General features: G+C 46.7%; 1 protein-coding gene across 1 annotated transcript in view; it reads right to left on the bottom strand.

Moving 5' to 3' along the window:
* Positions 1-14304, bottom strand: part of GRIN2D (glutamate ionotropic receptor NMDA type subunit 2D) — a 62376-nt gene that overhangs the window by 22060 nt on the left and 26012 nt on the right. The window contains exons 2-9 of the mRNA XM_084805610.1: positions 11741-12162; positions 10533-11125; positions 9284-9398; positions 8195-8391; positions 7633-7786; positions 6798-6951; positions 5545-5670; positions 5157-5386 (exon numbers count right to left, since the gene is read on the bottom strand). Coding sequence (XP_084661736.1) covers positions 5157-5386; positions 5545-5670; positions 6798-6951; positions 7633-7786; positions 8195-8391; positions 9284-9398; positions 10533-11125; positions 11741-12139 — 1968 coding nt within the window. The 5' untranslated portion in view covers positions 12140-12162. The remainder of the gene's footprint in view (positions 1-5156; positions 5387-5544; positions 5671-6797; positions 6952-7632; positions 7787-8194; positions 8392-9283; positions 9399-10532; positions 11126-11740; positions 12163-14304) is intronic.

Raw genomic sequence — 14304 nt, 5'->3', positions numbered from 1 at the left:
GCTGCAGACCTGGGCTTTCAAGGGTAGCCATGCCCCATTCAACACCAGGTCAACATCCCCCAACCTCCTCTTTTCTCCCACCAAAAGTACCTCGGTCTTGTCAGGGTTCAGCTTCAGCTTATTCCTCCCCATCCAGCCACTCACCGTCTCCAGACATTTGGACAGGGATTCTACGGCCAACCCTGGTGAAGATTTGAATGAGAGGTAGAGCTGCGTGTCATCCGAATATTGATGACACCACACCCCAAACCTCCTGATGCACCCCAGTGGCTTCACATAGATGTTAAATAGCATTGGGGAGAGGATGGAACCCTGTGGCACCCCACAAGTGAGTGGCCACGGGTCTGAAACCTCCTCTCCCAATGCTACCCTCTGGTACCTGCCGGAGAGGAAGGACTGGAACCACAGTAATACGATGTCTTCAATGCCCAACCTCTCCAGGCAGTCCAGGAGGATACCGTGGTAAGTGGTATCAAAAGCCGCTGAGAGGTCGAGGAGAACAAGGAAGGAGCATTCACCCCTATCCAAAGCCCTCCTCATATCATCCACCAAGGCGACCAAGGCCGTTTCTGTCCCATGCCCAGGCCTGAAGCCCGATTGAAATGGATCTAGATAATCGGCTTCTTCCAAGTGTGCCTTCAACTGCATCACCACCACCCGCTCAATGATCTTGCCCAAAAATGGCAGATTCGAGACTCGGCAAAAGTTGTTCAAAACTTGGGGATCCCCGGAGGGTTTCTTTAAGAGCGGTCTTATCACTTCCTCCTTGAGGGCTGATGGCATCACTCTCTCCTCAAGGGAGGCGTTCACCTCCGCGCTGATCCCCTCACCCAATCTCTGCAGCTCATAATGAGCCAGGGTGGGCAAGGATCAAATAAGCAGGTAGAGGGGAGAATTTAGAGTGGAGAATGTTAGGGCAAATATGATTTTGGAATCCCACAGAAGGGAAAGCTGTATGTGTCTGTGTGACTTAGGACACTAAAACGGCAAACAGGGAGAGGGTTAAGTACCCCCTTACCACATGTCTGTTCACCAGTCTAAATTATCCTCTTCCAAAAGTGGTTTTCATTTAAAATGGATTTTGGGGTCAGTGTCATGCGTTTGTGTATAACAGTTAAACCCACAGGTTGTGATTTATCAGCTTGTTTAGGGTTTGGCTGCTTGAAAAATACAGTGTCTCCCCAAAATAAAAGTGCTACCATGAGAAAAGACATGCGGGCTGAAACAAATGCACTTTTCCAAAGCAAAAAGCCCAACCATGTGGATAGACCCAACTGAAATGAGTTGAGGGATGAAAAAGACCTGCTGCGGGAGCTGTGGGACTGGCTCGCCCAATATCTGGGGGGGGGGGGTGTTTGGTAAACTTAAAAGCAGCATGGGGTGAGTGTTTAACTCTTCCCCCTTTGTACGATTTCTCCAGTTGAAATAATCTCCTCCCAAGCTGCTACAGCTATCCATATGGGATGGGGGGATGTTATTGTGATAGAGAAAATGACACAGGGAGAAAGGGTTAAAAGACCTTCCAGTGCTTCTGCCCTAACCCAATTCCCCAGGCACTACAACTACTTTTGAGCTTTTAAAAAAAAGGACACTGTGGTCTTCCTTGCAATGTGTAGCCTGGCCCTCAGAAAGGCAATTAAATAAAGATGGAAGAAACACAGGCACCATAGATATGTTTCTCCAGACATAGACAAGGTCTCAAAATATACATGATACAACATAGGGATACTTCTAGAGAAAGGGGGAATGAGGAAGGCATTCTATTTTTATTTTTTGATGGATAATTCTTTATTGAAGGAAGGCTCTCTAGAAAGCTCTCTGCTGCCAGTGCTTAGCTTAAAAAATACAGAACAAATTACTTAGATGTTACAGAGAAACATCAAGATGGAGACAAATCAAAGAAGGGGATGGGGCAAGCAGGGTGGGAGGAGTTCAGGAATGAGACTCATAAACAGACAGACGTAATAAAAAGGTAATTCTGGGTATAGATGGATTCAGCAGTTGGCAGACAGGATTGTTGACAGAGAGGTGCACAGAGAGACCAGCAATACTGAAATAGACTGGGACACATTTAGAAGTATGAAGGGCAGAGACAGCCTGTTTGTTCTATTACAAGAGACCGCTTCAAGAAGGCTGCGGACTGAGAAAAACATCTTTGGCATGTTTCAAGCATCACAGAATTGGCTCCATAGAAGAGCTCTCTGAGCCAATTCAATCCTTCCCTGATATTCCTAGGGCAACTGGACCCTTCAATATGGCAACTGGAAGTGAGGAAACAGCAAAAATCAAATGCTTCCCAGGTTAGGGACAAAAATCGGAGTGCCAGCAACGGGGCAGGAGGGAGTGCCGTCTTTCCTGCAAATGGGGATAATGGAAGGAGGCTGCCAGGTGTGTAACGGCTTAAAAGGCATTAGATAGACAAAAGCATCCGGAGAAAGTGAGAAAAGAAGGTGGGAGATTGGTGCAGATTATCTGGAATTTGATAGAAGAACATGTATGACAAAGGAACAGAAAAAAATAAATGGAAAAGAGGCAAATGGAGGAAGATGAGAATGCAAGGGAAGAATATGAGGATGGAGAGAGAGAAATCCTACAACACTAAAAACAAAAAGGAGTCTTGTAGTACCTTAAAAACTACCTTATTTATTGTATAATAAGGTTTCGTGGATTAGAGCCTGTTTTGTCAGATACATGAAGGGAGGATTTCCATTTTAGATGGCAGGGTGGGGAGCTTTTTATTTGTCAAGGGCCACATTCCCTGAGGGGTGAGATGATATGTGTTGAGGGCCACATGCCACCAGTGGATGAGGCCAGAGCCAAAGAGTAGGCAGGGCTAGTCCCTTCTCTCTTTCTGCCACCCTCTCTCTCTTGCTCTCTTCCTGCTACTTCTCTCTCTTCCTTCTGTGTACTCTCTGCCACCTCTTCTCTCACTACCACCCCCTTTTTCTTGTTCTCTCTTTTCTGCCACCCTATTTCTCTTTCTCCCCGCCCGCCTGCCCACCCAAAGAAGGCTGCTGGAGGAACACTTTGTTTTTGCCCAAGGTCTGAACTGATTGCTTGCAGAGGACTTTTTAAATTAGGCCACAGGCTGCATGAAATTAGGCTGAGGGCCACAGTTGGCTACCCCTGTTTTATGGCTAAATCCAGTGCCTTCTATAGTGATGAAATCCAGAGGAGACGTGGTGTAATGTGGACTTTGGTCCACAAAATTAATCTATTTGTCTTTACGGTGCTACAAGATTCTTTGCTGTGTTTTTTGCAACTGACTAACATGGCTCCTCCTCTGGAATTTTATAACACTAAGTCTGCAATCCCATACAGACTTATCTGAGAGCATACCCCACTGAACTTAGTGGAGCTTCATCCTGAGTAGACATGCATAGGATTGTGCTGTTAAAGCACTTTTTTTTGCTCTCCACGCTCTGCCTAGATTTGTTCTTCTGCCTCCACCCTCAAATTGCTCCCTACTTAGTGAGAGTTTGTTAATCTGAGCTGTTTTAATATTTATCTGCGATTGTGTTTCGTGTTGGGTGTTAATTACGTCCATTAATTACATCCAAGCTTGTTAGTTCTTAACGAAAGGGATTCAATTGGAGCCAGGCCGCCTTGCCACAGCTGGTCCAGTTTGTGTGGCCCCCTCCTTCTCTACAGCTGTGGCTGTTTGTCAGGAGCTAATTACCAAGGGATAATCAGCCACGTCCTGGTTTATAAATACACATGGTGCATGCTGGGCACCAGCAAGGCATCCCAGTGGAGTGCTGTGTGGAACTACCAAGCACAGTATATGAGCCCAGCCATTTAGGTCATCCACCTCTTAATCCTGCCCGCATACATGCATGCATGCATGCACGCACGCACGCACGCACACACACTTCCTTCTGCGAACCTCTTAAAGGGAGACACGGATTCCATGTCTGAAATTAGTTAATAGCTACCAGAAGGTGACTTAGATGGATTTTGTTGGGATGGGCAGGTGGAGTATAATATTTAAAAATTAAATAGCAATCAGGGCTTAATGCTAGTCCTAGAATCTGTTTTCAGTGCCACAGTCAATTCTAGCAAATATAAAATGTGGCATGAGTAACTCTCCTGCTGTGCAGATGGGCATCTACTATAACCTGCTAGCACTTTTTCCAGAGGAAGGGCAACAGATCAGTAGTAGAGCATACACTGGATAATGCAAACTGTGGTATGAATGCACTTGTTTGATATATAGAAGGTCCCAGGTTCAATCCCAGCCAGATCCGTAAGAACTACAGACTTTCCAGTGCCAATTCTTGCATTTTTTGGGTGGGAGACATGCAACTGTACAGCTGCCTACCTGCCTCCTGGGCAATTTGCCTTTGTTCTGGGAAGTTTCACCTTCCCCAACCTTTCCTCAGCACTACTGGTGTCCTGAGACAAGCTTTGCAGGTGCTGAGCTTGCATGATTACATCAGATAGCTCCTCCACAAGCTATTTAAAATAAATTTGCAAAACCTGAGCTGCTCAATCAAAACAGAGTTCCTTCCCAAGACAGGCTACTTTGCAAGTAAAAGTCAGACAGCTGAGATCTAAGGCACTGCAAGCAGACTTTGCAGGATCCTGACTTCTTTGTCAGGAAATGTTTTGATGAAAATGTATAGAGCAGAATAACAGAGACCCAACTCTACTCTTCAGCCTTAAAGTGTACCAGTGGCACACATCTTCCTAGTTTGTTGGGTTTTTGCTTTAACATGCATTAGGTCTATGAATATACATTTCTCTCACAGTTTTTCTTGCTTCCCTTTCATCATCAGTCGAACACTGGGGAAGAGGTGTGTGTGGGGTGAGGGTTGAGGGGTGGGGGTTCAATATTCAGTGCCTACAACTTTGCCTCATTTTAAAAAAATAACAAAAATGGTGATATATTTAATTTGCTCTGAGGGCAAGCTTTATGCCTGGCACCTCATTTATTTGTTGATGGTGGAGAAGAAAAATAACATTTTGAAGACACAAAGGAAACAAAGAAAATGAGAGCTGGTAAGATGGAATGGATGGGAAGGGGTGTGTGTGTGTGTGTGTACGTGTGGATGGATGGATGGATGTCTGGTAGGATAGATATGACAGGAAGGGGGAAGGGAAGCAAATTAAGCCTACATTTATTGTTCTCCCCTAGAGCCCTCCGTTCTCCTCACCTTCTGGTCGCTGAGCCCAGACACTGTATCTACATATTCCTCCTGGATCATAAAGGCAGCCAAGTTTGCTGTGTAGCTGGCAAGGAAGATGACGGCAAAGAAGGCCCAGATCAGCACCATGATCTTGCTGGTGGTGCCTCTGGGGTTCTCCACAGGCACAGAGTTGTTGAACACCAAAGCCCAGAGCAGCCAGATGGACTTCCCAATGGTGAACTTGGACCCTCCAGTGCCTAGGAAGCAGAATGGGATAGGGGTGGGGGATATAAATCAAAGGCTGAACTTTCCTGTGGAGGCTTGAGTGCAACAGGCTGTCTTACTTGCTTGTTATCCTTCCTTATGTACCCCACTTTCCCACCAATGCCCCTCCCTCAAGCTGATTTGCACTCACGTTTACTGGCGCTGAGGCTGCGATTGTAGCCTACTGGGCTGAAATACTCGAAGATGAAGACAGTCACCGCAACAACAGTCAGGCACATGACAAACATCATCACCCAGACAGCGGGGCTGTAGGGCTCTGTGGGAAGAGAAATATGGACTGCAGTGGTGGAGTGCCCAAGACAGCTGGACTCTAGTGGGTGAAAGTGGGGAATCTGGACCTTTGGCACTGAGGGCCTCCCTAAAACAAGAGCAGCAGTGGTTTATACCTTACTGAATGTGTAACCTAAGGCTGTATCTGCATGATAAATTTAAAGTGGTTTTAAACTGGCTCAACTGTCATGGAGCCCTGAGAGTTGTAGTCACGTGAAGACTCTACAGTAGTCTATCGGAGCTGATTTAAGAATGTAGATGGGCTCCAAAAGGAACACCCACTGTAAAAAGAGAATGTCGATCTACCATCATACCTTCCTCTCAAGGGAACTGCAGTTTTGTAAGGGTTTTGAGCATTCGGAGGTCTTATCTACATGAGTGCAACAACAATCAGAGATGTGTGAAGCCATTACTCAGTAATGGAAGATCCAAATGTCTTTCCTCAAAACTGCACATTTGTTAACTTGGGAGTGTTGTTGTCTCCTTTTTTAAAGATAGCACTTCTCTTTTGGGGAAATCACATTCTCCAAGTACTAGGACCACAATATGCTCCTGCCAGAAAATGCAACTTTCCCCTCTCCTCAGCTAGCACTTCTACTGTGATCTTAAGTGCTGTGTGAACTGCAGTTATGCGATTGTCAGGGACACATATTGAAAGGTGCCCAGGAAACCACAAATGGGCAAGCTATGTGTGTCTGTCTCTCTACGGTCTCTTTCCCAACTCCTCACCCCATGGCTATCATTTTGTATGTCCATTTTAAGATTTAATTTTATGTTAAACGCTTTTCTCTTTTATTTAAACTATTTATATCCCACCTTGCCACTTTCCAGTGTCCAAGGTGGATTTCAAATACTAAAATAAAATTAATAATAAAAATTCAAGACACAACCTTAGTAATAAAAGGGACTCTTAGGAGAGCCTTTCCCTCAAGACTGGGTGGGCTCCTGTGTTAGAACTAATACATGAGAGAATGGGGAGGATTAGGACTTCTGAATCCTATCCCATAATGCATCGTGTTTTGGACAAAGAGTATCTGACAGGCTCCTTGCCCACCACCTGCCAACACTCCTACTTGCTTTTTCCTTTGCCCCATCCTGGGGCTGGGAATTCACCTAGGAAGGCAGAAGGTGAAACAGTTCCATTGCTACGGGATACCATGACGCTGATTCCCGTCTCAACAAAGGGCACAGAGAAATCTATTACTTCAGCTCTCTCTGCATTGATGGTCAAGGATCCAATCGCCATGTCAGCTCGCTTGTAGAACACCTGACAAAGAAAGAGAGGGATAGGGAGACTGAGTGCCAGGTTTTCTGGTTATGAGTAAACAGCGTTACCTGCCCCCTGAGACTTGGAGAGAGGACAGAAAATTCTGTCTGCCCTACCCCATACCATAGGGGTGTGTGTGTGTGTGTAAGTGAGCATTAGGAGAAATGAGATCCAGAAATTGACAGAAGGTGCTTCCAAACAGAGGGCTCCTAGCACTACCAAACAAATGGCATTGTGCAGCTATTCCATCTTTTCCTCCTTATCAGATTTTCTATGGTAAGAAAAAAGACAGAAGGGGTGGAAAAACACAGGAGGTGTAGACCTCTTGTAAATTTCCATGCATGAGGCAGAGCAATTGCACAATTAAAAGCCTCGTCTGGAAGAAACCATAAAGCCTAGAGGGCAACCCTCCCATAACACATGAAGCAGATGAACCATAACCCTTACAGTTACTGTCAATACACTGTTCAAATAATCCTTTCCTTCAAATATAATATTTAGACAACCTGTGGCAGGACCTGTGAGTTTTCTCAAGAGGAGTTCAAGTCACTCTTTTTTACTTGTGTATGGGAGGGGAATCAGGATTCTCTAGTCCTTTGGAAGTTGAATAGAATGCAGAGAGTTTTAAGAAGCTGTGTGGGAGCCCAGCCTCCTAGTGCCTCAGAGAGGGAAGAAAGTTACCTCTCCAATCATGCCATTCCACATGCCGTTCACTTTCTTGCCATGTTTGCCATTGGTGACGAGATAGAGATCATAGGTGAAACCCAGAGTCTTAGCTAGACGCTTCAGAATGTCAATGCAAAACCCTTTGCAGCATCTCTTTTCCAAGTGATTGCTGTGACCAGCGCAAGGAAGGAAAAAAGGAACTCAGTGATTGGTTTCAGAGCACTGTGGAAGGTAAACAAGAGCTGGCATGGTGCAGTGGTTAGAGTGGCAAAGTAGGATCAGGGAGGCCCAGGTTCAAATCGGCCATGAAGTTCACTGGGTGACCTTGGGCCAGTCACATTCTGAGGATAAAATGGGGCAGGGGTGGGGGAGAACTATGTCTACCACTTTGAGCTCCTTGGAGGAAAGGCAGGATATAAATGAAATCAGAAAATAAACAAGCATGGACCTGTTTGGTACTTGGATGGGACACCAATGGGAGCCCCACACAAGTTGCTCTGAACTTTCCCAAGGAACAGCAGGATCTAAGGAAAAAAATAAATAAAACTTTACCCCCCACCTGTGATCATTGGAATACCTGTTGGTACGGTTGAGTGGGTGGCGGCAGGGCACTGAGTCACGGATGCAGGTCTTGGTGGCAGGATCAATGTCGTCCACTATCACGAAGGGCCTTTCCTCCAGAGTTGCCACCATGAGGTGCTTGTTGTCGTCCACAGGTTGCAGGAATTTCCTGTACCGTGACATGCTCAGGATTCTACGCTCCCACCTTCCCACCTGCCTCCCGGGGCATAGAGAAGAGGTTAGATACACCCCAAACCTTTCTCCAAATTCTTGCCAACCCACCAGCATTGGTCCCATTCAGGAAACCTCTCTGTATACTCTCTCTCACACACACACGCGCGCATGCGCTCACACACAGAGTCAGTTCTGAAACCCCACCCCCCTCCGGCAATGTGCACTTATATCCAGACTTAAAGCAATTTCTGATTTTTCCCATCAAATTCTTACTTTAAAATTACACCCACCCTTCATATCATCTCTCTGTGACCCCTTTCTCCACAGGCATCCATGACCAACTAAAGAGGGAGGATATTAGGTGGGTAATAACATGTCCTTTGTGAAGATTCAATGGATGGGCTTTGCTCACAATCCAGGGCTGAGCAATTGTGAAACCTGGAGTCAGGAATGCTTCCGCTGCCCATCAGACTGGCTAGCAAGCCACACAGGGGTTGCCTTCCCCTGCAGGGTTCAGCTTGACTTGCTTGCATGAGTAATTTGGAACTCTAAGCTCCTCTGGCTCCTTTCTGTTGGACATCTGCAGTATTGATTGTGCCATGATGCCATCCAGATTGTGTAAGTGTGTCTGTGGGGTGCTGACATGCGAGTGGCTGTGCCTTATAGCAGGGGGCTGGGACTCGGTGGTCTTTCAGCTCTAAGTGTTTATGGGCCTTGAACAGTTCTCCAAGCCTGCTCCAACTTCCAGATTCACACTTGCCTTGTTATGACCTCAAGTCAGCAATGTATCTTCCCCGAAGCTGTCTCTTGCCACAGTAACACCAAGTCATATTGACCCCAAATCATGACCTATCCAAACCTTCTCCCCCTTGACCCATCAAGCTTCCTCCCCAACCCACCAACCTCTCCGCCAAACCTCCCTCAAACTCACCACCTCCCAGGTTCGGTCTTTGCTGAGGGAGATCACAGCCAAGGATGGATTGATGAGGTACCCATCCTCATTAAAGGAGAAATCCTTCTCACCCCAAGTAACATTCATGAAGTACCTGTGAAAAGGCATGAGGGAAGCTCTTCAGTGTCAACCTAAAGTTCACCCTCAGTGCACTGCTATCCCAGTTTCACTCCCCCCGGCTTGCCTTTGTCCCCAAGCCCGACCCCAATGCTTTCATCTGACATTTCAGACACAGTAACTGGAGAGCTGTGGATCAGGCCTTGCAAACCCGAGAAAGAAAAGGTTCTTTTAAATGCATATTGAAACTGGAGGCAGGGTGCTGAGTGAGGATGGATGGTGGGAAGGGCCACAGATCAGTGGTATAGCACATGCTTTGCATGCAGAAGGCTCTAGGTTCAGTCCCTGGCATCTCCAGGTAAGGCAGGAAAAACTCCTGCCTGAAACCCTAGAGAGCTGCTGCCAGTCAGTGTCAGCAATGCTGGGCTAGATGGACGAACAGTCTAACTCAGTATAAGGCGGCTTCCTATGTTCGTATGTATGGTGGGGTCAGGAGGTGATTATGAGGCTAGAAGTATGACAGGCTGTATGGAGAGATATGAATGGAGAGAATGTAAGAGGAAGAGTAAAGCAAGGAAGATGGGTAGGAGATGGGAAGGAGGGTAAAAGGGGTGGATCAGGATGAACAGTTGAATGAGAAGGGTGGTTGTAGGCATGTGGGGTAGGTGGATATATAGGGATTCATGAATGGAGGTAAGGAAGCAAGGAGAAAGTCAAGATCAATGGATGGAAGTGAAGAGAAATTAATGTGGGGATTATTTGATAGGCAGATTGAAGCAATTTCCAGAACAGTTCCCTTGTAATCTGTGTTGTAACAAAAACAACAAAGTACCATGTGGCACCTTAAAGTCTAACCAATTTATTATGGCATAAGCTTTCCTAGACTAGAGTCCACTTCATCAGATGCATCTCTAGTCCATAAAATTTTATGCCATGATAAATGTGTTAGTCTTTAAGGTGCCGCACAAGGCTCTTTATTGTTTTAGATGGAAGGAAGGACACTTTGAGGAGTGTGTGTATAAAATGAGCAGAATGGAAGGGAAGAGGGAGTAATGGTGTGGGGATAACTCAAATCCACTGTCCATTCCTTGTGGACAACAGCACTTTCCTTTTGCTTTTCATTCCACCACCCTTCCAGCTAAAATCCCCCCCAGCCTCTTTCCCTGCTGACCGATGCAGATTCTCGTTGATTTGGGTGAGGTTGGGTGCCCGGCAGTCATTGTTGAATTTTGGGATTGAGCCATAGACTTGGAAGAGAGCCTCAGCCCCTTTGGCAATGATGGCCACCCCATTTTGCACCCTGTGGTAGAGATCGTCTTTCCATCCTGCTGAAAGCACCATGAAGAGACCCTCCGGCAGTTCATCCGGCATGTACTCAGTTCTACCAAAGTTGGCACCGGCCATGAACCAGATGTACCCAGGGCCTGTCAACTTGACTTCACGAGCCGCACGGAAGATGCTTTCCGCTTCTTCGCGGGAGCAATAGAGAAGGCAAATACGGGCATTGATGTCCCGGAGCTGTCGTTTGAGGCGGGCCCCGTCTGGGTCATCGGTGAGGTTAAGGGTCACAGTGCTGCGGCGCTCCCATCCAATGAAACTGCTATCGGTTAGGACCTCGATGTAATCTACAAAATCTTCATAGCCAGGAAACAGTGTTGTAATGACAGCAAACGCTGTCCAATCATACTGTTCCAAGACCTCAAACATCACCTGCAACTGTTGTTTGGTTGAGGAGCCCAGCTGCAGGAAGGTTGATCCTTTCTCCTGGATTTGAGAGGGGACAAAAGAGATGGGGGTGAAAAGTGGCCCCTATTTGCTCTCCTTTTATGTCCAGTCTCTATTTGTTTATGAGTATGGGAAAGCTTTTAGAATGGTTTTAGTCATGGAATAAAGGTTGGTTTTCAGCTGTGATGAAACATTTCCACTCATGTATTCCACAGGAATAATTCCAAAAGTGCTCATGTACTAGAAATCATTATGCCAAAACTGCTTTCCTGTATCTGCTAATGCCCATCTAGCCTTGAAAAAGGGGACCTTTTATATATGACATCTCTACTGCTATCTTCAGCAATCCCAGTGTCGCTCCATCCCAAACAACGTCCCTCCATGTATCCACAGCTTTACATGTCCTGCGCTGTAAAATATTACAATTCTGAACTAAGGTATCCTAAGTTCTGCACCAAAAAAGGGTGAATTCTGCAATCAACTGTATGCAAATGAAGCAGATTTCCATGAGTGAGTAAACTTCCATAATTTATTCAGGTTGCAGAAATTGGTTAGGTCCAGAATTTGGAATGCATTTTTTTTCAGGGCAGAGAAAACACAGCCTTGTGTCTCATGGGTATCAGGATGGGTACAGAATGTAGGAGGTTACTTTACCTTGGGTGTAAGAACAATGGCTGATCCTCCATTGATGCCAATAATGGGAACTGAGGTCTGTGCTGAGATGAAGTCTAGGATCTGGGCCACAGCCTCTGTACGTGTATCATCCTCAAAAACGACACCATGGATGTGCAGGGAGGAGAGAACATCACAGAGACGCACAATGAGGCTGCGAGGGTTAGTGTCATTCAGAACCACAGGGATGGGGTTGATCTCCATAGAGAAGTTGCGAAAGTCCTCAGGTGAGAACCGGGCACTGTCGAGTGTGTAGGTTGAGCCACTGAAAATGATGGGAATGTTGATGGTTCGCCGCCGCAGGTCCAGGAAAGGGCTGGCGCAGGCCAGAGCCATAACAAAGAGCATCCTAGCAGCGGGGGTGCCCGGGGGCAGGCTCATCTCGCAGGGCCTCTACGTTCCCCCTGCAAGGCGGAGGAAAGAAAGAAGAAGCAGGGAGAAGGAGAGGATTAAACCAAAAAAGGAATCAGCCAATGGTCCTTGGAGCTCAAATTGATCTGCTAGGCAACTAGTTTTGCTGGTGGCCAGGGTGGGGGGCAGGAAAGAGTAGTGCTGGACCAAGCTTTCTCCCCAAGTGGTCTGATAGTAAACAGAGCCGTTGCTCCCACACACACACACACTGTTTCTTTCTGCCAACCACTCGCCCCAATATATGAATCGGCTAGCGTTGGGAGGGCAAGGAAAGAGAGAGAGAGAGAGAGAGAGAGAGCACTGTGCTTACGAAAGGAAGCAATTCTTCCTCTCATCTGCATGTTTCCCTACTTCTTACTCTGCAAGACCATAACTTGTGGAGCAACTTGGAAGTGGTCAGATGGCCCACTTCAGGGGCTCAATCCAGTGCCTGGGTCACCAGCTACCACCCTAACACTGCACTGCTTTTATGGCGCTCCTGTGGAGCAGCGCAAAGATTCATCTGCTGGTGGGGTGTTTTTTTTAATAGAGATGGTCAACTAGCAACCACAACTTGTTCTGAGCTGTAGTTCACTGGAGTTGGTCAGGGTGGGGCGGGACACAGCATCCTTCCATGTTGTATTGCGTGGCCTTGCCATTACTGTGGCATGTGCTTTCATAGGCAAGAACCTTTTTCATTAGCTGCATAAAGTGGATGGAGGAGGAGACTGGTAGCCTTACAGACAGTATGAAACCATGCCCCTGAAATGGAAGGCCAAACCCCTCAAGCAAAAGCCACACATCTGAGCAGGAGGGTGCCTCATCCATACAGAAGCACTTCCTACTTGTTCCTCCCACCCCGCCCCCACCTCTCTCATGGCCTTGCAACCTAAACGGTGCCTTTGAATAACACACCATCCTCTTCACATTCCCACCATCCACGTCCCGCTCCATCACACTCTTCCTCATACTTCTCAACCCAAATACAGCCCCTGTAATAACAGAAACATACCATCAGCCCCCTTTCCTCCCACTGTTAAGTTTACTGAGTTTGGGCAATGCTGGGATAGGAATGGGGGTGGGGGTACAGGGCTTTGGAAAATGACACTGTAACCCAGGAGGAGAGATGTTGGGGCCTTGAAAGGGAAGGGAACAGGTGAGGCTCTGCTGAGGGGCAAGGAAGACAGAAAGAGGCACACCTATCACTTGGCAAAGTCACAAATGTTGGTCATCCATGAATTTGGGTGGAGGGATTCACAGGATGCAAATTATCCCAGACACCCTTTGTCTTTAATCTTTTATCCATTATCAGTTAATGCTCTCATAGTTCCATAAAGGCAGGAAGATGTTTGACCCAAGGATAGCTCTGCATGATTTGGCCAAAGAAGTGGCTTTTCCCAGCAGCAAGCTTTTCACTGAGAATGCAGATGAACAGGAAAGGCCACTTATCCAGGAAACCAAACAAATCTCAAATTGCCCAAACACCAGTCTATAGAACACCAGGATGTTGGCTGCTGGTTTGTCCAAATGTCAGGAGCTCATCCTGCCCTCCATTTACCTCCCCATGGGCCAAGAATTAGTCAGAATAGATGGGTGCCATGCAATGGTGGGCACTTAACCAAACCAGCCCCAAATATATTGGACCTGGTGTGTTGGCTCCTCCTCACCCAACATCCTCAATGCACTTTTTTGATCCTCAGGTTAGAATACCAGAGCTCACTGCTTGCTTTTTTTTCTGGCTGCATCGGATTTGCCAGATAGTGTGTGGACTGACCACTTACTACTCCATGAAAGCCCATTCAAGTTATTATTTATTATAAGACTTTATATCCCCTCCTTTAAATATGTTCCTAGGGAGGATTCCCATGTTGTCAGGGTAAGCACCTCTATCGTTCATCTCTCCCAAACGTATCCCACAAGGCAGTGGGTTTAGCAGGCTCATGTATGGTGGCTTACCCTCACCATGCTACTGTACCATCATGAACTTATTCCAGCACACTCATGTTTCTCCATGACGCCTTATTCATTAGATCTCCCCACTTATTTAACAGCAGGCCTTCACTGGCAGCCATTCCAATATTTGCCAGCAGTAGCAATACAGCCCCACACGTTGCTTGCTGTTGATACAGATCTGCACAGTGACCTGATTCGCACAT

The sequence above is a fragment of the Heloderma suspectum genome, chromosome 6, assembly GCF_057233095.1.
Source record: "Heloderma suspectum isolate Gila_16-S chromosome 6, 16-S_ref, whole genome shotgun sequence".
NCBI classification, from domain to species: domain Eukaryota; kingdom Metazoa; phylum Chordata; class Lepidosauria; order Squamata; family Helodermatidae; genus Heloderma; species Heloderma suspectum.
The sequence above is the reverse complement of the archived record's forward strand: the minus strand, read 5'-3'. Positions and strand labels throughout refer to the sequence as shown.